Source organism: Periophthalmus magnuspinnatus, chromosome 19 (genome assembly GCF_009829125.3).
Source record: "Periophthalmus magnuspinnatus isolate fPerMag1 chromosome 19, fPerMag1.2.pri, whole genome shotgun sequence".
Taxonomy (NCBI): Eukaryota; Metazoa; Chordata; class Actinopteri; order Gobiiformes; family Gobiidae; genus Periophthalmus; species Periophthalmus magnuspinnatus.
In genome coordinates, this window is record NC_047144.1 from 21,760,783 (window position 1) to 21,785,010 (window position 24,228).

At 39.1% G+C, this 24,228-nt stretch overlaps 1 protein-coding gene across 4 annotated transcripts in view; it reads right to left on the reverse strand.

Annotated features, from left to right (window-relative positions):
- Positions 1-24,228, reverse strand: part of abcc3 (ATP-binding cassette, sub-family C (CFTR/MRP), member 3) — a 67,150-nt gene that overhangs the window by 9,497 nt on the left and 33,425 nt on the right. For 2 of the 4 annotated variants that reach the window (XM_033984236.2, XM_033984234.2), the window contains exons 10-25: positions 23,607-23,768; positions 22,675-22,767; positions 22,080-22,283; positions 18,708-18,854; positions 17,603-17,690; positions 16,656-16,722; positions 14,419-14,545; positions 13,373-13,549; positions 12,231-12,398; positions 9,257-9,437; positions 8,178-8,286; positions 7,657-7,810; positions 6,829-7,036; positions 3,671-3,984; positions 1,091-1,290; positions 148-274 (exon numbers count right to left, since the gene is read on the reverse strand). In XM_033984236.2, coding sequence (XP_033840127.1) covers positions 148-274; positions 1,091-1,290; positions 3,671-3,984; positions 6,829-7,036; positions 7,657-7,810; positions 8,178-8,286; positions 9,257-9,437; positions 12,231-12,398; positions 13,373-13,549; positions 14,419-14,545; positions 16,656-16,722; positions 17,603-17,690; positions 18,708-18,854; positions 22,080-22,283; positions 22,675-22,767; positions 23,607-23,768 — 2,526 coding nt within the window. Of the gene's footprint in view, positions 1-147; positions 275-1,090; positions 1,291-3,670; positions 3,985-4,541; positions 4,853-6,828; positions 7,037-7,656; positions 7,811-8,177; positions 8,287-9,256; positions 9,438-12,230; positions 12,399-13,372; positions 13,550-14,418; positions 14,546-16,655; positions 16,723-17,602; positions 17,691-18,707; positions 18,855-22,079; positions 22,284-22,674; positions 22,768-23,606; positions 23,769-24,228 lie in introns of all 4 variants that reach the window. The other 2 variants (XM_033984237.2, XM_033984235.2) reach the window with 1 other exon arrangement.

Consider the following 24,228-nt stretch of genomic DNA (forward strand, 5'->3'; position numbering starts at 1 on the left):
GTTGGTTTAGTTCTTTCATATGGTCCAAAAGAAGCCCCACCTAGACTTCGCAGATATTATAAATTAGTAGAGGCAAACACAACAATTAAACTTCACACAAACAAAACAGCGGAGGATCTGACACTATGTAGACAAGACTTTCTGTACCTGTAAAGCGTAGGACACAGACAGCCCCACGAGACCCGGGCTCAGGTTCTCCTTCCCAGTGACGGCAAACAGAGCAGCAAACAGCACGATGCAGTTCCCAATGAACTCAATCCTCACTCCCAACCACCTGCAGACAGACAAGGGGAGTCAACGAGGCACGACAGGGACTCCGTTAGAATACCAGAAAATATGTGTTATATGAATGTGTTTTTTAGCAACATACTTGTTACTCAGGAGTTAACAGTGTATTTATGACATTATATATTTAAATTTATCAATATATACAAAAACAAAACAAATAAAACAAATCGCTATTGCAAACTTGCATGAGGAAGGGCATCTGGCTTAATAACTATGCCATGGTATTCTCTGATACGAAGGTAGTATGTCAAATGTAGATGAAACAATTTTCTTATCTAATCATGTTGACTGTAGGTGCCTGAATTTTCCATTTGGGATAAAAATTTGTCAATCTACCAGGGTAAGACAAATCTGCTATCGTCGACCTCTGTGAGGCGGGGCGGCGGCTTAAAAAAAAACTGCCAAATTTAGCTACGCCATGGCATTCTCTAACAAAAACAGAGAACATTGTAATTGAAACTTTGCTCTGACATCACACTGGGGGGTTCTACATATATGTCTACGGTGTAATGTTCAGCAGTTTTCATGTTGACACAATGCAAACATCACGAACACTGACAAAAAACTCAAGAAAAAATACAAAATGGATGTAAACAACACATTTTCAGGAATAAAGCTCAGATTGAAGTCTAACAGAGTCTCCAACAGAGCAGAGCCTTTATTTAGCGTCACACCCCCAGGAAATGTTAATGACGTCAGCCGCAAAGTATCAATTCTTCTCTAATCGTGTTGTTTGTGTGTGCGTGTTGCGTGCCTTTCCTTCCACCTTTGCTTCCTGGTCTCTGAGAAAGGACCCACCTACCTGTTGGACACTATACCCGGGTAGTAACTCTTTTGGTTCTCGTCCACTTTGATATCGCTCATCAGCACAAAGGCAGACTGTCTGCCGTAGGCGCGGATTACACTAGAACCCGTCACCGTCTCCGAGAAATGGGAGTAAATGGGAGAGCGGCTGACCGATTCCAAGCGTTTTAGCTGTCGTGATGTGGCAACATAAAATCTCTGGAGAAGATTTCGGGGAGAGAGACAAAAACATCGTTACAACTGAACAACAGCCAGAGATGTATTCCAAAATGTAGCTGAACACACACACGGCCAGCCCATGCACACGCTAACAGAAAGCTAACTGGCGCCTGCAAAGCTCCGACAACACGCTTGATGTGATGCCAAAGCTGCGCGGGTTGCACAGTCTACATGCCAGCCAGGTTCAACAATGTGGTGTTTCTTATAAATGTTATTATGAGCTGGAAGTGAGGTCGGCAGGGTTTGTACAACTGTTCCCGGATCACAGTTTTCAAGCATAATTTGAAACATGCATAAGCTTTTATTTGCAGTTGATTGTCTCTCTTTTATTTAAAGTGTTCGTGGTACCACTTGTTTATATCTACACCTTAAAGCCACAGTATGTAACTTTTTAGCTCAAAAATAACCTAATATTTTTGTTCATTTTGGTTGTTTTTATTGCACTGAAAAACTTGAACTGGCCTTACATCACCACAAACCTTCTTATTTCGCTTGGGCAAGGGTGTTACCGTGGCGATTTTGTTCCTTTGGGTATAATATTCCACAGTATGGCATTAAATGTATCTATAGCCATGGGGAATATAGAGGTATGGTTTTAACTTTCTATTTCCGTGGAATCATGCAGGTGGTGTACCATCGCCAGAAAGTTACATACTGTATCTTTAACTAGGCTTAATATAGCATAAAGATTTAATAATGAACAGATGGTTTATTGTGAGTGGTTCAGGCTTAGATTAGAAGTTAGGATATTAGTAGTTACTAATCCTGAATCATTCTTAAAGAAATAGGGCTTATGTCTGCTAGATAATTATAATCTATTACACCCGTGGATCATTATATTATAATTTGGACATTTTAAGTTGCAATATTCATCTAAAATGAATAAAATAAAATAAACAAGTCTGATGTCTGCGTTAGTAAACTGCGGTGCCCACTGGGGAGCTGATGCTGGCGTAAATGTCATCACAACAAAGAGCCGTGCAGCTGCCACCTCTCCTATAGCTAAACATCTCACTTGCAAGTAGTGGATCTTTTTTCAATTGTATTAAACTGACTATGTGACTCTGATGAATCCTACACGTATCACCGATTAAGAAAATAAAATTGGAGAACAAAATGAGTACAGAGCTGCGGGAGTGCAACAGTGGTGGTGAAAACGGTTGAGATGATCGGTAAAATGGTGCCTTGAAAATAAGCGATTCACACGCTCAGACATGCACCAATCCTTCCAAATACAACTTCGGGTGAGTAAATGATGACAGGGAAAACTGTAACATGATCAAAAGCTCTGAAAAGTTGATTTTGAATAATAGATTTGCTTTAATAAACTATTTGTTCATTATGAATTAAGTCTTTGTTCATACTTTACTAAGGCTTTTAAAAGTGTAGTCACTATAAAGTGGTACTGTATACTTTATACTTTAAAGGTGCACTGTGTAACTGGGAGTCCACTGTTTGCTTGTACTGATGGAAATGTTATTGTGTTGCCAGATAGCGGACCCGCCACAAGAAAAGTTACATAGTACAACTTTAAGAGAAAATTAAGGATCTCGAGCATCTGTACAAACCCTGTGTCGACTTAATCAAAAGCTTAAAAGTAAATATGGCATGTAGAGTGTGGATACAAGGCTTCTATATAATGGTTAGTTAATGAGATCAGCATGTAGTGAAATCCTGGACCATGTTAGAGATAAGATGGTGTGAAGATGTGAGCCATGCAGCATGGGCCAGAGCTCTGTTAGTGGGCCACAGAGCCAGTGCTTGGTGACAGGTACAGAGCACTACACACAGACTGCACAACCCCTCATAAGTATTATCAGGCTGCTCATCTTTGGTACCAGTGTTTAGGGGAGAAATACATTAATGTGACAAATAAACTAGATTTTCCTGTACTGGTGGTTTTGTTTGTAGTACAAGCAGACTTTGGCCCCTACTGCAAAAGCTTAACTGTGCCCTCTTGAGGTTGTTCTACATTCTAACAAGTGCCAACCAGAACAGTACAGTACAAATGTCCAGTGATGGCTGCAGAGTAAACATACAAATGGGACATAGGAACACAGTGACCATCATCAGAACAGCCAGGTGCACACAGATGCCTCCAGAGCAGGTCTGTGTCTCAGCTCCATGTGAGCAGTGAAGACAGGACATCTTAACAACTCCCGCTACACCTACTCTATACAACTACTCCCACTGTGTCTAACTATGCACAGTGTCTACTCAAGCACTTATAGCGACTGCAGACTATGGAGGAGTGGCAGTTAGCAGGTAGTTACACCCTCACACACAGACCGCAGGCTACAGCACACTCATTGCACTCACATGCATGTATTAATGAGTTAGTAGACTCAGTCCTATTTACCTGAACCCACCAATAGAACAGTGTTAACGGGGCTATGACTAGGAGGAACATTGGGGTGAGGGCACAGCATATGAGCAGCACAGTCAGAGTGTACCAGAAAGTGCGCATCCATATGTCTATATTGTCTGGAATGTGAGAGTCAATAGCGTCCACGTCCTTGCTGAAGCGGTTGAGTAACCGCCCAATGGGGGTACTCTCGAAGAAGGCCTGAGGGGCTCGCAGAACCCCGCACAGCAGCTTGCAGTGTGTGACTTTGGCTGCGTGCAGCATACTGTAGGCCCGGCACAGCAGGCCGTTTACCAACAAGAACAAACCTGCGGAGGGAGGGAGGACAGGTTAACAGCCACTCCACCTGTCAACACCTGTCCCTCATATACCCACAGTACATGCAAACATCACTGTGTATGACTCTACGCTCCAAGCAAATTATATATGCTTCTCTATAAGACAATTAAAAATCAAGTCCAACATGAGATGCATCTCCAGCAGCCCACAGAGAACTCCCTAAAACAAATGTGGTGTTATTCAGACTACTCTAGTGTAATATAGTGTAATAACACTGACTCAACACCAGGGGGAACCAAGAGAAGAGAGAAGGAGACCTTTTGGTTCAAACAGATCAGATAGTCTGATTATGATGTCACGGGGGCCAGAAGTACTGTGTGTAGGTCATTCAGTGCAAATATAGAAGACAGTGTGCCTGCAGGGAGAGCAAAAGAAGAAAGCAGCAGTAGTAGCAGAGAAAGGCTTAGGCTCCGGTCTGCCAGGCTACAAAAGAGGGACAAAAACAGCAGGGTTAAAGTTGATTGCTGGCATGCAGGAGGTGTGCCGTGAGAAATACATCCACCGCTCCGGAGAGGAGGAGCTGTACCTGCACAAAGACGTATATGAAAATCAGGGGCACGATCACCACGGCGAAGATGGGTGTGCTGGAAACTATGACTATCATGGTGGACAACGAGACAAAGAAGGTTCCCAGGAACATGAGCACTGTGGCGGGCAGGGCTTCATCGATCACGTACACATCCTTAGAGAAGCGGTTGATGATGCGGCCTATAGGCGTGGTGTCGTAGAAGGATTGGGGTGTGTGGAGCTTGTTGTTGACCAGGTTTAGGTGGAGTTTACGGGCTGCTCCGATGTTGCCCATGTAGAGGGTGAGGGAGGATATCATGACCAGAATACCTGAGGCGGAGAGGGGGAAGGAGGAGGAGGTCAGACTGCAAGGGTTAATACACGACTGTGAGAGAGTTGATCCGGGGCCTTTAAGAGGAAAGATACTCAGGACAGAAAAGAAATAAAAACATAAGAAAAGAGGCTGTATGTTTTCAAGACAGCTATAATACTGATATGGGAAAAAACAAGAGTAGATAATTGATTAAAGAAACAACAAAAAAAAACTTTGGCTTAAACCTGGAATACTAAACATTCCCCATAGAAAACTCACTTGTCCTCCATCTTTAAACCATTTCCAAAGTTACAACATAACATCCTTTCTATAGAGTGTGTGCTTCATTTAACATTATGGGAAAATTCTGCAGGCACCATTAGCCAAAACAAACTCAGAAGTAAAGTTGTGGTTCTCAAAACTGTGGTGCATGTGGCCCTGGGGCTAATCGAGCTTACAAAATTGGTCCTCTACATTTGACCCATCCTTCAATACTGCTGAGGCTGTGGGCGATGCACTGAGCATCTATCTCCAAATCCTGAGTTGGTCAGAACTACCCTTAGCTGGAGGATTATACCTAATATTGATCTAAAACACCTTCTCATTTACCCTCTCAAAGTTGTATTTGGAGTGATATGTGCTTGTTTGAGGAACATTTAATCACTTATTTTTAAGACGCCCATATTGCTGTTCTACCCCGTTATCATCGCCACCGACATGTGCCCACTGCTTACTTCGTTAATTAATTTCAATTTCTTAATCAGTGATACAAGCAGGATTCAGCAGCACCGAGTACTGATTTTGGGTACAAATGGAAAAAAAAATCCTTAGTGTGATGTGCAGCTATCCATAGGAGGTGCAGACAACTTCACGTCTCAATAGTCCGATTAGGTTCATTACACCTTCTGTATTAATAATACTATTAGCTTCTTAAGTACAGACCTCTATTTGTTCCATGCACTCTGTCCCATAAGGCACCGCAGTTTTGTAACACAAGAGTTTGGCGGTCTTGTTTCTTTTACTAAGTCTTTTTAGATGAATATTTCAATTTAAAATGTGCAAATTATAACATAATAATCCACGGGTCTCATAGATTATAACCTTATTCCGGACACAACCACAATAGGTCTTTAAAGTTGTTTGACCTGGAATAGGAAGTTTTTGAATAATTTCAGTGTTGTGTAGAAAAGTGGGTGGGGACAGGTGAAACTGAATTTAGCAGGATATCACTCCAAATACAACTCAGTAAGCTAATAATGAGGGAGAGAAGTCTCTTTTTACATAATCTGGAGTCACTTTTATACATGTTGCTGTACTCTTTTGGTTTGGCCTTTGTTTAAAACTTCTTTTGCAATAGTGTAGTCCTATTTAAGACATATTTTATATTTTATAGTCCTGTGATAGATCTGGTATTGCTTGGAAAGCTAAATATTTTCTCAGGTGTTACTTTATGTAAAAGGTTTGAGAACCACTAGTTTAATTAATCACTATGGATTTGGTCAGTATTCCCGTGATGTTTTGACGACACACTCCTCAGCTCTATGGACAGAAACAGTGGGCAGGCTTCTTCACATTACTTTTTAAGAGTTAAAAAGAGTTAAAAATCACAACAGATTTCTTCTATATATTTGAGCAACTCAGCACAGATATACTGTGAAGCATTTAGAGTGAAAATGAGACTGCTGTGTACTCTCTATATCTAACTATGATGCATTTTACCCACTGCAAAACAGGAAGTGAGCTGTTAGCATGCTAGATTTCGTTTGCATTACCATAGCAGCAAAATTCTAGTCTTGTTTCTGAAATTTGTGAAAAGCACTTATACACTGTGGACCCTAAAAATCGTTTAAAATAGTACTTCTGTTTTTCAAATTTTTGAAAGACAGTAAAAATCAGGTGCTTTTAAGACCATAGCACCTTTACTAGGAAGGCCCGTCCACTGTTGCCTTCCACTATGCTTCTGAATGTAGTAGACGAATAGAGGACAGCTCACCTTGTGCAATGCCCAGTGCGGCGTACACCCCCACCCTCATTTGAACGCGCTCCCGTGTGTAGTTGCCGTTGGCGTCGTTGGTCCAGTCACTGAGCCAGATGTTAGCTCCAATGGCGGCCGTGCTCTGGCAGCCGTACAGCAGGCAGATGGTCACAGACAGTACCAGGCCCACAGCTTTGGCGTACTCCAGGTACACTGTCACTTTCACCTGGTGTAGGGCAGCAGGGTACAAAGGGTTAACTGGGACACAAAAGAGCACTAGCCACTAAAAACTGGAAAGATAATGATAATGTACCCAATTTGTTCCATGTATTTGAGCAAAATTTGTCTTGCCCCAGTACAGATATATTGTATAATCAGCTCTTGAGGCCAGAATATATCTGCTGTATTCTGTTCTGTTTATTGTCAGATAATCTGGAAGTGCACATTCGCATTCTAGTTGTTTTTAGCTTTACTGTCACGGGAAAACTCCGCACTGGTCTCTAAGAGTTGTAAAAAAAAGAAAACACTCTTCATGTTGACTAGTTAGAATGAACTAGGCCTGTTTTTCATAAAATATCAGGTACATATATTTCTTGTGCTGTTGTGCAGAGGCTCACATTATTTACACTAGTTAACAAGCACATAAACAGTCTTTTTATATTTTCATTTTTTTGTGAAACTATTAAAAAAAATAATGTGGGTATCTTAAGGTGTCTAGGTGTTTAAATCTCTTGTCAAATGCAGTGTACTTAATTGATGAAATTGTTGTAGGCTCCTTGCTAAAAGCTCAAAGGAAAGCAGAGAACATTGTAGAACATTGACAGTAGCTCTGGTGTGCGCTTGTACCTTGCCGGTCTCGGTGGTCTCTGCCTGGATTAGTTTGTCCAGCTCCTTAGGTTTCTTCTCCTGAGCTTCTACGTGCTTCTTCTGACTACAGCCGTGTCTTTTCACAGAGCGACACCGCGCGCCTTCACTGTCCGCTGAGATGATGCTGATTTGCCTGGAGGAGCACAGAGGAACAGACTTTTTTTTTTAAGAAATTGAGTGTTTTTGGTAACTTTGATTTATAGGTCGTGATTTATTTTAAGTTGTTTTAAAAATATTTTGGCAACAGATTTTCATCCGTCTTAAACCCATGGATTGTTTCCGCTGTAATATTTCACCAGGGCAGATCAGTGAATTGACAACTCCACTCACAATAAGAAGAATGCAATAAAAACACCTGTAATCTAAAACATGCAAAAACAGATAAGCAGGTCACAAATTCTCTGTCAAAAAAGTTACATAATGCACCTTTACTGCAAATATAAATAATGTTGCTAAATAATCGACAACAAGCCAGTGAAAATCCTAAATAACTGTAATACCGTAAAAAACTCCTCTTGGCTTCATTGATGGTTGGTTCATTGTCCACGATGTCTGTGTGGTTACTCAGGGCATCTTCAGGGAACAGTTCCTCCTCTTCTATTAAATCCTCTGTGAAAACAATCATGTTATGCACACGCTGCATTCAACACTTCTGCTTTTATGTAACCATGAGAACCATGAGAAGTGCTGATGACAGGTTTTCATGTTTTTCTAATTGTGACTTGGAGGTGGTTTGGTGGGATTGTAGCTGTGGTCAACATTTATCATAGTTTTTGTGGCGGTTTGTGTTTTTTTTTTAAATTTCTCTTATTGCCTTATTTAATTTAATTTTTATTATAGTTCATTTACTATTTAAAGTTAGAGACTGTAAGATTTTGTTATTCGTAGATACGATGTAAACATGTTCAGTCAAATGCAAATTTTACTGATGACTACTGTAATACTGATTTATTCTTTGTTACAAAAACATTGCACATGATGCCCCATTTATTTATGTTAATACTTGGCAGTTTGGTTCAAGATGATTATCCAGTCAGAAAGCAGATAGAGCCTCACAGGAGTCTCTCATTTGTGTTGCCAGTTTCATTGTTGAAATCCAGTTGGTTTAAGCCTAAAAGGATTCTCTCTGATCTTAATCCTCACTGTCTAAACCCCAGAACTGGGCGGCAATCATTAATCAATGTTAGTGCAGTCTCTGCAGCTCAATGAATAATGAATAAATTCTGGAGGTTCTGAGCTTTCACATGAGGCATGGCCAGTTCATGTACTGTAAAATGTGTATGTGTCATCTATCTACAGGTTTACACACTGGAAACCCAGGTTCAGTTGTAATTGTAAGAGTTTTTTTTTTAAACCAGTAAGAGTGCAGGCTACATACAGTTCCCTTAATCATATCTGATTGTAGTTCTTATTTGTTATTTCCTTTTTTTTTGATTCATCTGTTTTGATGGAGCTCAGTAGAGAATCTTTTATCTCGTGTAAACTATACTATGGCACTGCAAAATGTAAATTGTCTATATAAATATGCTATATAAGTGGATTTGTATATGAGCATGAATGATTTGGCATGCTAAATTACCGCTGGCCTCCTCCTCGATGATGTCCTCCAGGGAGTAGTTGCGAAGAAACTCTGCGAAGGCCCCGTTCTGTTTGAGTAGCTCCTGGTACGAGCCCATCTCCGACACACCACCCTCCACCATCACCATGATGTTGTCCACTTGAGGCAGGAAGCTGATGCCATGGGTCACCAGGATACGGGTCTGAGCCAATCACACAGGAAGGACTTCGGTTTAGTGGAGAGTAACAGTAACAGTACTAATCTTACATGTTGAAACAGTTATTAGGAGCTGGATGCATTTTTTGGCATACTGATCATTTTAAGTGCATTTGACAGTTTAACATGTTTTTCTAATTATTACCTGGTTTGATGGGACAGTACCAGTGGTAAATATTCTTCATAATTTTACATCGGTCAAGAGGCAGTGTATGGAGAAAAGTCAAAAGCAATAACTTGCAAAATACCGGAAGTAACGCTGAGTCCTAAAACCGAATCCACCTCTTTGTCATCAACACTGAAAATTCCATCCATAGACAATTTCCACAAAATGAAGGCATTTTTCTGACAGTTTAAACATTGATTTCACAAAATAAAATGGTTGTCATTTATTTTTATTTGTCTAATTATACCAATTGTGTTTTTTTGCTTAGTTTTGGCTCTTGTTAACATTATAGTTGCTGCGAACAGTCAAGGAATTACCTCTGTGTATGTCATATCTGCTGCCTGTGTCCAACCAGGAAGAAAAATTATCAACTTAACCTTTTTTTTTTATTATAAAATCTTAAATATAATAATGTTAACTGTGTTTTAGTGAAATGTGCACTTTTACCTGTCATATGCACTTTGCTGTTCATCCACCCAATAACCCCATATTAATGTACCAAAGAAAAACCCTTCCCTTTTTCAGCTTAGTATATAATAATTTCATAGCTCTTTTTGAACACTCAGGCACAATTAATAACAGATTATTCCCTCTCTCCTGATACCCAGAGGTGTTAAACTATTACTCTGGGGTAGACTGAGAGTTATAGCTGCCAATTTAAGACGTAGGGGCCCAAGGGCACAACAACAGTATACGAGCTAGGATCCTACTGCCAACTTTCTGGTTCTGGTTCACCTGAAACACAATGAGTAGCACTAAAGACGACCACTAGATGGAGCTGTTGGTCATTTCTGTAACTAGAGTGAAGCAAAGATTTTTTACCTGGGCTCCACAGATTCTATACATTTATCTGAATGAAGATAAATAAGAGTAAGTTTATTTATTTATTTACTTTTTAGTATGTATCTCATATCAAGTAGTGGGTGACTTAAGTGCAGCATTTGAACTCAACAACAGAAAATCCAAAGATGGTCCATCATTAAAACCAAGAGCTCCACAAGGTCTAACCATAAACACAAAGCTCCTGTTAGATGTATCTGCAACACTGCTGTTAAAGGAGCAGTATGTAACTTTTCTACTACCTGCTTCTCTCCATTCAAGAAGAGATTGTGCTTGTGTCTGCTATATAATTATAATCTATGACACCTGTGGATCATTGTTATATTTCGCACATTTTAAATTGCAAAACTGATTTAATGACTGACTTAATAAGAGAAACAAGTCCGCTAACTTCCATGATAGAAAACTGCAGTAACAAGGACATTTTTAAAACTGTCCTTGTCTGTTTTAAAAGTGAACCATGAGTTTGGAATAAAGATGAATTAAATCCAACATAGTTAAAAGCTCTGAAAAGTCAATTTTGCAGAACAGGTCTGCTTTAACATGTTATTGCTTTCCTGGAATGTTCCACAGTCAGGCATTAAACATATCTATATTTCATGTATTTCATTGCTGTTTAATTGCCCAGAAATACCGTGAAAACCATACATTCTTCAGTGAGTGCCGTCACCTCTACACATTGTTCTATGGTAGTGGCGTAATCAGCTTCTCTACATGAAGACTGCTAAGTTGAAGTCCAGAAAAGTTACATAGTTCACCTTTAAAGGTCCTATATTACGTAAACCTGACCCATGTGAGCTTTTAGCCATGTTAAAATGTTGTTACCTCATCAAAAACAAACCTGTGCCATTTTGTTTCATTCACACAAGTTTGAGTGACACTTTATTATTAGTCTGTCTATATCTCCAAAGCTCAAAATGCTCTGTTCCACCTTGTGATGTCATGAAGTGGTAGTTTTCAAGTTCCAAGGGTGCAGTTATCCATATGTTTCTAGTGAAGATGTATGGAGTTTAAAAACACAGTGGAGCGCTTCCTGTGTTACGACATGACATCAAAAGGTGGAACAGAGTGTTAAATATGCAGGGTTTGCGTGTTAAACGTGGAAATGAAACAAAACACAACTCCAGGTATGTTTTTCGAGGAAACAAGATTATAACATAAATCTGACAGTAATGTAGGCCCTTTAATATGGTCCCATGATACATACAATAGTATCCAGCCTCTTTGTCTCCTCCCAGGGTGTAACTGTATAGATCTGCAGACAGTGGCAGTAGCTAAGGGCATTTTAAACAACAGGGTAATTATAGTGACTTAAACAGACAGGTTCACTGAGTTCTTATCACATCTACGTTACACTTTCACGTTTTTCCAGCTCCTTACAACCTCCACTCGGACTTCTGATGTGTATGACTGTGTTTTGGCCATAACCGTACTACAAGCCCTTGGTTGAACATTCAAGTGAAGGTTCAAACAGTGAAAGTGTTTTGCATACATTTGTTTGAGCACTAAAGTAAATATGTCAAACAGCGTGTGTATACAGCTATTTGCATCCATTTTTTGCATACGGTGGCATATTTTGGTCTAATTATGTATCATTAAGTATACAACATAAACCAGGTGTGGTATTGATTCATTTCCTCTGCTAAAAAATTAGTAGTGATGCACTGATGCTACTTTTTCCAAAACAAGTAAGAGTACTTCGTTTTGAGTACCCATGTCAGGTACAAAGTCGGTTTAAAAAAAAAAAATATATATATATATATATATATTGACCTTGCCCTTGAGCACCCCCTCTGGTCCAATGAGGTGGTCAAAGATGTGTTTGGCCACATGAGCGTCCACCGCAGACAGAGGGTCATCCAGCAAGTACACGTCCGCATCACTGTACAGGGCCCGTGCCAGGCTCACCCTCTGCCTCTGCCCCCCTGACAGGTTAATGCCCTGCACACAACAAGCATTTATTACATTTAAATATATAAGAAACACAACAGCAATTATGGCATCAGTCCTTCTTTTAGTCCCACTTTCTTAACTTCGAGTTTTTTGTTTCAATGGATTTTTTTAATGCATAATATTGGCCCTAGGGACTTGTTTAACAGCACAAATCAGTTCACCTGTTGTAGTTCCAGCTAAGTCAGTTTGTTATGGTCAGATTGCGTTAAAACAAAGCTCAGATAACTTGAGTAAAAGAGTTTCAGTCAGAGCAGTGTTTACAGTTCACACCCCCGGGTAATGTTGATGATATCATTGTGACACAAGCAAAATCTCAATGATGTGTCACAATGATCATGACCAAAGTAATGGTAATTGGAATTATCAGGAAATGTATACAAATGTATACAAATGTTATGGAAATATATAACTAATGGCTATACGCATCATTTACTTAAAAAACAAAACAAAACAACTTTGATAATTTCTTATAATGCAGCAGTTCCACAGCTTGTATAGAATTGTACTGCAATAAGTGAGAAAAACTAAACATAATAAATATTAGCTTTTGTTCTGCAGTCTGGTGGTGTAATAACATCTATAACAATTAGCAATATTGTTGCTTACTGTCCTATCTCTAGCATTGATATGAAGCTATGAAGAATGTGTTTGTACTATTCACTGCAAGTTCTTTTCTTTGCTGAAAATGTCAGTTCCATCAATCTGTGTTTTAAAGTGTGCCCAAACTATTTTTGATTATTTTAGCATTATCAGTCTTCTCTGCATTGCATCTCCAGCTAACCACCAACTTAGAGCCTCTGCCTCATTCAAACTACATCATGCTTAACAATTCTGTACAAGGACAAACGCTTATGTCAAAATATATGACTTTAAAATTATAGTTATGATGATTACAATGTTTATTATCATGTTAATATTGTGTTTCTAGATGCTGTCTGTGTAATAAAAGTGCATATTTGTACCTTCTCTCCTATCTCAGTCATGTCTCCTCCTGGCAGTACTTCCAGGTCAGGGGTGAGTGCGCAGGCCTCCAGCACACAGCGGTACTTGGGCTCTTGGAAGGGCCTCCCAAACAGGATATTATCCCTCAGGGTGGCGTTCTGTATCCAGGCCTGCTGTGGGACATAGGCCACGGACCCCTGCACAGGAAACACATGTTAGGCCACTTCCGCTCACAGAGAGTAAGTAACATCAGTAGAGCCTTTATCGTCTAAAAACAGTGACAAAATCAAAGACATACAGTCTGAACCAGACTTGGAAAGATTTATCCATGTGATTTTCTCCAATAGGTTAGACTACTGTAACAGCCTGTTCTTTATAAGACAGCTTCAGTACATGAGAACTCTGCTCCTTGGGTCCTGACTAGAAACAGGAATTACAAGCACATAGATCCTGTTCTCAGGTCTCTGCACTGGCTCCTGTGCCTCAGAGAATAGACTTTAAATCAGCTCCGCTTGTGAACAAGTCTGTCCATGGTCTCCACCAGCACCATCTCTGACATGTTAGTGCCAGATGAACCATCTCGCATCTGGGGACCTCAGGAAGCGGCCTTCTGCACTAGTCCTTCTATAGACATAGTTTAGTCCTGATATAGTCCTGATATAGTCCTGATTTAGTTCCGGCCTCTGGCTGGTGCCCGGATTTAGGACTAAACATGGGGAATCAGTGTTTTGGTTTTATGCAGTATAGTGTTTAATGCCATACTGGAGAACATGCCAAGCAACTATAACATACTATAACATTTCCATGGAGATTTATGGTGGTGTATCTTCCACCAAAAAACAAATTACACATTACACCTTTAGAGGTACTGTATCTTAGATAAGAATTTAAACACGCTTTCAAGTTTTTCAAGACTGGAGTAAAAAAAAAATCTTCAAAAACTATGAAATATAGAGCTTTCATTTTGCTCAGCCCTAATCTTCACTCCATTAGACATTACTCCATATGTGCTTTGGTTGACAACAGTCTTGAATTCTATGAGTTCTTTGTAAATGCATATTCTTACCCGCACAGACACCTCTCCCTCCAGCTTCTCCATCTCCCCGAGCAAAGCCGAGATGAGCGAGGACTTCCCACAGCCCACATGACCCACCACGGCCAGCAGAGAACCCTGAGGCACCATCATGTTAATGCTGCAACATAAAGCAACACCACCACATATTCAAAGGGTTAACACAGAACAAAAGTGTCTGGTTTGTTTAGAATGAAAATAGAAATAGCTGGTTTTCAAATCCTATTAATTACGTTGTACTTTGTCATGAAATATACAAAAGGTAAATTCGCAAATGTTGAACCTGATCACTTGAATTTGTGACTAGACACAATAACTCACCATATTACAACAAAAATCTGCATTCTAACAATATTCATTTTAGCTACCTATTAAATAGCTATTAAATATTTTTCATTCATTTAATTTATCTTTTTAAATATATCTATTTATATTGGGAGAGACCAATGAGAGTTTCATGAGAGCCCTGTTAAAATACAGCACATTACAAACAAAACAAATAACTGCATAGGTCATTTAATTAAAAACAGGTTAATTGTGACTATAAATGTCCATCACCAGATTATTAAAATGCATTAGTGGCACCAGTATCAAAGGATGACTATGCACGACACACCTTGTAGTGATTTGTACGCATTTTTTAGCCAATGAATTTACAGACAGGTGGTACAAGCCAATTGGCACCAGTCACTTTATAGGAAGGGGAAATTAAAAGGATGATAGTGGATAAACACGGGGGGTTTGTGGAAGGTGTACGCATGGGAGCAGGAGCAGCAATCTGTCCATGTGAAGCCAAAGCACGACGCTGAATACGGCAGGTGGGTAAGTATCGCTTTTTGTGCTTTGGCAGGATTCATCTGTCTCTGCTGCCTGTTGTGTGTACGTGTCGAAACACCACTTGACTGCTGTGAGCTTGTCTTTTACTGAAGCCATCTGGAGGAGCAGAGCGAGGACGAAGCACGGAGAAGAAGTGAAGCCACAGCTCAGCGTTGATTACAGCAGTGGGCAGAGTTTCTCTTCCCTGCCCTGGACCAAATAAGCACTGTTTTTTTGGACTATACTGTCTGGCCACATCAGCATTTTATATAAACCAACTGGACAGATTTGTTTGACGTTTGAACTGTTGGGAATTAGGAAGTTCCTAGTCTGTTTTTAGCTAAAAACTGGTGCCGTTGTTCCTTTTTTTATATTTTAAGCCCACTCGGCCACATATCCAGTTTTGCATGTCCTTGAAATGTATTCCTTTTGTGGGAAACACCAGAACCGAAAGCCTTTATTCCCATTTTCAGTTCTAGCGTCTTTAGATGTAGACAATCATGAGCTCTTGTATTTAAAGTTCCACTGTCAAAGTTCAACAAACAAGTAGGAGATAGTAGGTCTAAGGTCTTTCATGTAGTCCCTTATAAATACATTTTACATAATGTTTTTGTTCACGCTGCAATATTTTGGTTGCTAATTGCTGTCTGCTTGTTCTTATGGATGTTACTGCTTGGAAAACACCTGGAGTTGAATACACAAAAGCTTTTCTGTAAAACTTTCCAGGTAAAGCAGTAACATCTTAATAGGAATGAGCAGGTGACAGACCTTTAACAAAAATGTTACATAGTACACCTTTGTGTTTCTGTAAAACTTTTTTTGCAATAGCAGTAAAACAGGAATAATTTCATAGACTACAATACATGTAAGTCTTAAAGGTACTACATTATGCAACATTGACTCTTGTGAGCTTGTTATAATGCTGCCTTCTTAAAAAACATACATGGGGTTGTGTTTTGTTTCATTTACACATGTTTAAGTAAACGTTTACAATTAGTCTAAAATTTAACAACTACCTTTTTACCTTTTGTTTAGTACAGATTGATAATTACAGAGCTGAAATGATCTAAATGAGTCTAGTGAAGGTCGATGGAGTTTAAAAACACAGAGGAGCACTTCTTCTATTACCACATGACATCACAAGGTGGAACAGGGTGTTTTCAGTTTGAGAGAAGAACTCAAACTATATATGCAGGTTTTGTGTGTTAAACATGTGAATGAAACAAAGCACGACTCCAGGTGTGTTTTTGATGAGGAAACATTACAACATAGACCAGAAAATAGTGTAATATAGGCCCTTTAATAGCACACAGCAATGATGGAACAACATGTCTGTCAGAGAATAGGTTGACTTACAAAAAAGAGATGACAACATATAGACTTGAATAGTATAAGTAAGCGTGAGTAAGACGTACTTGTGCAGAACTGGTGAGTCCTGTTTGTCCCATGTGAATTTTCCATTGAGGACTGTAGCAGCAAACTCTGTGGAGAGAGAATAACTTTTGAACACCAAGGGCTTACGTGTCCTCACATTTTTACACTATGAGTAAGACGGGATTCTCCAGGAAGTCAGCGGGTGAAAGGGCAATCTACCTAAATGAATGCTAGTTACTGCCAGAGGTAGAGTAGCGAATACTTGTACTCGCGTAATATTATTTTGAGCATTACTTTTACTTAAGTACAAAATACAAGTCAAAGAAATGACTCAAGAAAAGGAAAAAAATAAAAACTACTACTCAAGAAAGAGTAATTGTATGAACTGTTTGATTGTAAAGTATTATTCGTAATTCAAAGCTTAAGAGGGGGTATTTTACTTTTATGGGGTATTAACTGCTAACACATAATATAGTTAGATCACCGTGTTACCTTTTATTGTTTTGAAAACGCTTTATTCACTGAAAACAGCACACTTTGCTCTCCAGACTAAAACACTCCCCCTTTTTTTAAGTAAAATAAGAGTTGTCTTCATGATCACAACAAAGTGCAGCATGCTCTTCCAATGGATAGCTGAAGATCACACTAGAAAGCTGATTTTTTCCCCTTTGTATCACAATGATTAAGTGACGCTGCCGAATCCTATGAGTATCACAGATTAAGAAAATAAAATCGGAGAATGAAGTAAGAACAGAGCAGTGGGCGTATACTAGTGGAGGTGAAAATGAGAGTTGATGGGCAGTAGGGCGTCTTGAAAATAAGCAATTAATTAAATATCACTGAAATGTGCACAAATTACTCCAAATTCAACTTTGAGTGGGTAAATGAGAAGGGAAACTATAACTGAGCGGGTAAATGAGAAGGGAAACTATAACATATACCATGGTTAAAAGCTCTGAAAAGTCTATTGTGCAGAATTCTTTTGTACCTGGACCGGAGCCTTTTTTGTCCACAGATTCTGGATCCAGCTCGTCGTGACTCAGGAAACTTTGGATCCTCTTCAGTGAAACGCTGGCCTGCCAAAGCAAACAAAAAAATCAACAATTGGCGCTGAGTCAACAATATGGTCTCAAGACATTAACCATGGTCTAGACACTATTCACGCTAAAACATGACAATTTAGTCCACTGATTCTATGTTTTCAATGCCACAAACATACATTAAATTACATCCGGCACATGTAGTATATTTATAAAGCAATTTCAAGATTATGAGTTGGACTAAAATACTAAAATACTGCTCAAAAACATGCTTAAAGTGGTTTTATATGGTTAGCAGTACAAGCCTTTGTAAGACTCAGCCACAAGCCACACATCCACAGGGCTATTTTCCATAATTTCACAAAAACATGATACAAAACATTATAATACAACTTCACAAACCTAATGCAATGTGCAGTAGACTCATTAACAAAATGCACACTGACGCTGATTGTGTTGTGATAGCGTTCTGAAGGGGGAGGACGTTTTTGGCGAAAAGTGAAACATTTTACCCCTTGTTTTTGCCAAACGTAGCATTTTATAAACTATAAAAGGTAACATCAAAATCATCAATGTTATGTGTTTGTAGTTAACACCCCAATAAAGTTTAATACCTCCTCTTTAACTTAAATTTACCCATTTCTTGGCATTATGCAGTTAATCTAATTTTGAAGGATTACCACATAAGGACCAGATTTTCCCATAAAACAGTGTTTACTTTGTTGTAGATATATTTTTATTCTTTATCTTTATCTGACTAATCCCTACAGCCTAAAATGGAGCTGGAGGACAGGTCAGAACTGATTGCAGATTTGTTGTCTTGGTTTATGGCCAATATCTCCGTGCCAGTTTTAGTTTCATGTGGATAGGCTCAGTAATTGCAAAGTTCAACATCTTCTTTGTCAGTATAAATAACAAAAATGGTAGGTTGTTAAGTTATTTAATTTAAAAACCTATTACCTGCACTTTATTACCTGCTATGAATATCTCCCCAGTCAGATTAACACATCATAAGTCTTGTATCTTATCTTAATGACTTTAATGGTAGCCTACCTGCACCATGCTGCTGAGGACTTGGGGAAGCATGTTGAGAGGAAACCGGAGAATATTAAAGAGAGACAGGGACACAAAGGCTCTCTCCGCGTCCAATACGTGGCTCTCATCCACCGTCACGTAAACGGCGAACGTCGTCAAGGCAACCTGTGCACACAAAACCGGCTGATATTTAGGGATGAAAGAACTTTGAAGGTAAAGTGGTGATTCAGTAGATTAGATGAGCCTGTATTATATGCTTTTGAATAGGTGTTTAATTAGCAGAGATGGTGTGAGTTGGAAGAAGCAATGAGATAGAAAGTAAAGTGTTAGATATAAGACAGTTATATAAGAGAAGAAGAAATATAGAAATATTTTATCTGCTGTATACTCCTTCTAACCTTCTCCTAACTCGTTCTAATCGCAATTCAGGCATATAAGCACTTTATTACTCACTGATCACTTACTGGCCAGTCTGGCTAGATTTATACAAGCCATAATATTTAATTTTATAGTTTGGATGTATTAATTATAATAAATTAAATGTATAAACCATAGACTGTGTAAAGAACTCACTTTACTTTTTACATTAGTGTGACATTTCCTATAGCTTTCGGCTTCAGTTCTATATTTGGAATTCTGACCGTGAGTATCATAGCAACCAAAGAGCCAATCCAATGCGAGGCTGTTGAAGGTAACGCCCCTTCCCACCTGCACTGCTGGTTTAGCAGGGGGCTGGTGCTTGGCAACACTGTCAAAAAAAACCTGTTGCTAACGCTAACGGGAGGACCAAAAGAAATATCCGCCTGATTTATCTACTATTAATGTTCATATCTTGATTTACAGACAAAATAGTGAAATAAAAACCCCAAGAAAGCGGGTTAATATGAACAATTTAAGACCAAAATGACAAGCCTGACAGCAGCAGTTACAGAGAGAAGGGCTACAGTTTTTCAATAGAAAGTGATTTGGAGTCGATGGAGCCCAAAGCGTGCCCATGCTCACTTCCTGTCTGGAATGTGTCGGCTCGGCGACGTCCAGACAGTCTATGGTATAATGAGAATTGATTGAGTTGTAAGTGCATTTTTTATGTCCCTTAATCTCTAAAATTCTTAAAGGAAAACTATGTAACATTTCTTGAGGGGGGTCAAACACTTGGTTGTATCTGTGGAGATTTAATCGCCTTGCCTAAAATTCAATGATTCAACTCAAATTTTCAATACCACTTAATTGTCTAGACCAGGGGCGTCAAACTCATTTTCACTGGGGGCCACATGAGCAAAATGGCCGCCATCAAGGGCCAGATGTGACTGTGAGGCAGTATAAATGTCACTAAATGTGTTATGTAAAATAAATGTAACTACTTTTTAACTTGTTAAATAACTCTCTGTATTTATTGCTTAGTCAAGTTGCAAATATTACCTGTCTGTAACTGCATATCCCCTGATAAACTCAGACCTTCAGCTTCAAAAACAGCCTTTTAATTATTGGATAATTTCTTGTTTTTCTTGAAGACTAATGTGTTCGTACTTAGCTCCGTGTTTGGTGTCAAAATGCCGACATAGATAGTTCACTTTCACAACCGACCGCGCCTCATAACACACAAAAAAAAATACACAGGTTTTTCTCCTTGAACTAACACACACTCGCATTCACCTTCACCTTTCCTGAAACTGCCGACAATTTTCCTGAACATTTTGGGATCATTTGCAAATATTTCTCAGTTCCACTTGTTGGAAAATGGAAAAATCTCATTAGTTTATGGTCGATGCACACATTAAAGCAGCACAGACTTATTTTAAAATGATAGTCATGCCTTTCAATTTACCTTCTCGCGGGCCACATAAAATGATGTGCCGGACTGCATTTGGCCCCCGGGCCTTGAGTTTGACACATGTGGTCTAGACATTATGGTTTACTGCTTGATTTTTACAATTTTCTTCAAAATTCTAGAAATGCAATAGTCCGATAATCAGGGAATGTGTGTATGCCTGCTAGTTGTTGAGGTGAACAATTAGGATGCTCAGGATACATAAGTAAGTGAGGAATAACTCTGGACCACTGGAGACCATTTAGAATAAACTAGTTCAGTTTTTCACAATTAAGATAAGGTCCAGTGCCATTAAGTGATGCATAAATCAACCCCTTCTATGGCTCAGTAATGTTAATAACTAAAGTTGGACACTGTTTTGAGTTATGGGCTGTTGGATGTTGCCATGATATTTCGATGCAGTCTACTATATGGTAACTTATTTCAAAACAGCAGTGAGACTTCTACATGTCTAGCTACCAACGCTATGGAGACTAAAGTGTTGCATTTACTTCACTAGCTGCAGGGAATTTTTATTAAAGGAGACGTTAGAGCTTTTCCCTTAGAAATGTTTTCACTTTTCATTTACCCTCTGAAGTTGTATTTAGAGTGATTCATACAAGGTTGAATAATCTTTATACTATATTGCACCTTCTACCCCTGTTTTCACCGCCACCAGTACGCGCCCATTTCTCCAGTTTTTTAAATCAGTGATACACATTGGGTTCTGCAGTGTTGTGAAGCCATTTTGCCACAAAGGAAAAAATATGGCTTTGTTGTGATGACGTTTACAGCGACAGTGGCTCCCTCCATTATTTTCAGACCCGGAAATCAATGGACTTTACTAATTTAAAATGTCCAAATTACAACAATGATCTACGGGTGTCATGGATTGTAACTATATAGCAGAGAAAAGCACAATAGGTATAGCTTTTATGCCACAATAGCTATACTTTAATATTGTGTCTACTTATTGCCAATATAAGGTTTCAGATTCCACTTAAGACAGAAAATAGCTGACATGTCAAAAACAGAACAATGTAAGAATCACAGCAGAAAACTTCATGCTGTACTTAATAGTTAAAATTTTTCACAAATGAGGGAGGCAATCCCTTATTTGACAGGATCCATGTATAGAATCAAATTAAAAGGAGGAGCAGTGGAGAGCTACAGATAGAAAACTAAGTATGTTTTAAAGTATTAGTAGTAGTAGTATAGTTTGTCGTGTTCTACTGTACGCTCTGCTACTGTACAACGCCCAGCAGACTTTTATGGCAGATCTTCAAACAGTCCTTTACTTGGCCTGGTGCCAGACTACATCTGTAACTGTCACATCTGATTCATCATGTTTTTTCAACGGCTCTCACACTTCCTCTTAATGGTGCTGTACCTGATTTTTTTTTTTTACTGTATTAAAGATGTGTAAAGCAGAGCTAGTTCATTTTAAGTGGTTTGCAGTTGTCTAAGGTTATTCCTCACTTACCTTATCCAAGATGAGGAAACAGCATTATATCTTAGATCAGAAATTAGAGTAATTTAAAAGCAGTGGACACATTTCCCTACAAAGTAAAAACAAAGATTACCAGGAAAGGGGCGCTGGTCCATGCCATGGTGGACAGCGCTCCCAGGTAGGCGGTCCTACGCAGCACGTTGAGCTCCTTCTGTCGAATGGCTAAGATTTTCTCTATGAAGGACTTCTCCCAGGCGTACAGTTTCAGAACCTTAATCCCATTCAGGATCTCGTTCATCAGTTTAATGCGCTCATCTTTGTACCGCATCTGCTCCACCTGCAAACGGAGACGGTAAGTGATCTGCTTTGTGGTGGATTACATAATGATCACATAACGCCAATGCTTGCTTCTTTGCACTGGCTTCCTGTTAATTTTAGAATTGATTTTAAGAATTTGTGTTTTTAAAGAGTACGGGGTATTATGCAAAATTGACTTTTTGTTATAATGTTGTTCTCTCATCAAAAAACATGGCTGAAGAAGTTTTAGATGTCATCCAATCCTGTTTGAGTAGTGCAGGAAGCAGTCTTTCCTGGGCCAGAACCTTTCACTCTGACGACTTTAGACATTGCTATATGCAGGACTTTGAAAACTGTCTTGTTTATAAAATATGCTATACCAAAAAACTTGGATTTGGGATTGGGATTAGGAGAATGTGGGTGGTGAATACCTGGTAGGCTCTGGTCTTCATGGCAATGAAAGCATTTAGTGGGATAAGGAGGATCATAACTGCCACTCCAGCCAGCACAGACGCACCCAGGTACTGCAAAACAAGAACCACATCTTATGTATAAAACTGGATTCAACATACCATACAATTTTTACATAAATTACTATTTTAAGTGGGGATGTAGCAATAACCGAAATATCGTGACATTTTACCGTCAAAAGTCTCACAATAATATTGTTGGCTGTGACACTATATAATATTACAAGTCTCTTTGCTTAAATTAAATGTTATGATGCAGTTAAAAAAACAGAAGGAACTACAGAGACCATGGTCCTTTGCTCTGTTTCAATACAGACTATATGAGGAAATAACTTTTATTTAAATTTAAATTCTTTGGATTGTGACAGAACCAAAGGCTCGTCAAAACATTTTAAAAGGAAAAAGTAGCACATTCCCCATTTTGTTAGCCTCCACAAAATATCACAATAAATATGACACTGTGAACTACCTATCGTGAAAATATTGTCCAGAGAGATTAGGATAACATTGCATCCCTAATTTAAAGGTGCACTATGTAACTTTTCAGGTGTTAGGTCTACCACCTGCTTGTCTCCATGCAACTGTTATTGCTTTGCGGGAAATGTTTCACGGTATAGCAGTTTCAATGCTCACATCCAGTTGGTTTAAACCTAAAAGGACTCTCTTTGATCTGAATTGGCAGTGAGAAAAACTTGTGTCCTCTATCTGCAGATTAAGGCACTGGCAACATAGGTTCAGTTGTGACTGTAGCACCTTTTTTAAGAGCACAGGCTACATACAGTTCCACTAAGTGAGTGCGATGCTATGCCTTGAGCATGTCTTAAGCCAGTACACACACTTTGGTCAGTATGAGAAGAAAACAGTAGCTCTTTATGATAGTAGAACATGTTTACCTGCCAAAGAAAATAGAGAGCCAGCATGATCTGCAGAGGGGCCGACCACACCATGTTGAGGAACGTGGTCAGGTCCATGAACCTCTGGGCATCCACTGACATCAGGTTGACCACTTCCCCCACAGTGGACGAGCGCTTGGCTGCGTTGGTTATGGCCAGGGACTGCGGACAGACGACACAGCACGTAACATCAGATGCAATAATAACAACCAAGTTCAGGACCAAAGTCAAAAACATAACTGTCAGTTTAGAGTATAGAGTTTAGTATTTAGCATCTTTAAATCTCCATTTTAATATTGAGCTCTATAGTGTAAATTAGATAAGCTTTGTCACTTGTGGAAAGTATAGTTGCTATTAACAAACCTCTACATATGTCACATCTGATGCCCATGTCCAACCAGGAAGTAAAATTATATATGAAATAAAGTTTTTTATGTGTTATTTTATTGTTTACGCAAAATCTAAAATATAGTTTTGATGATTAGATTTTATTGAAATGAGTAGTCTAACCTGCCATATGCAGTTTAGTTCAGAGTTCATGGTTAAATCTATTTACACATTTTATTCAACCAACAGTGGCTCAGTGCTTAAGGCGTGTGTCCACCAACCTGAAGGTCAGAGG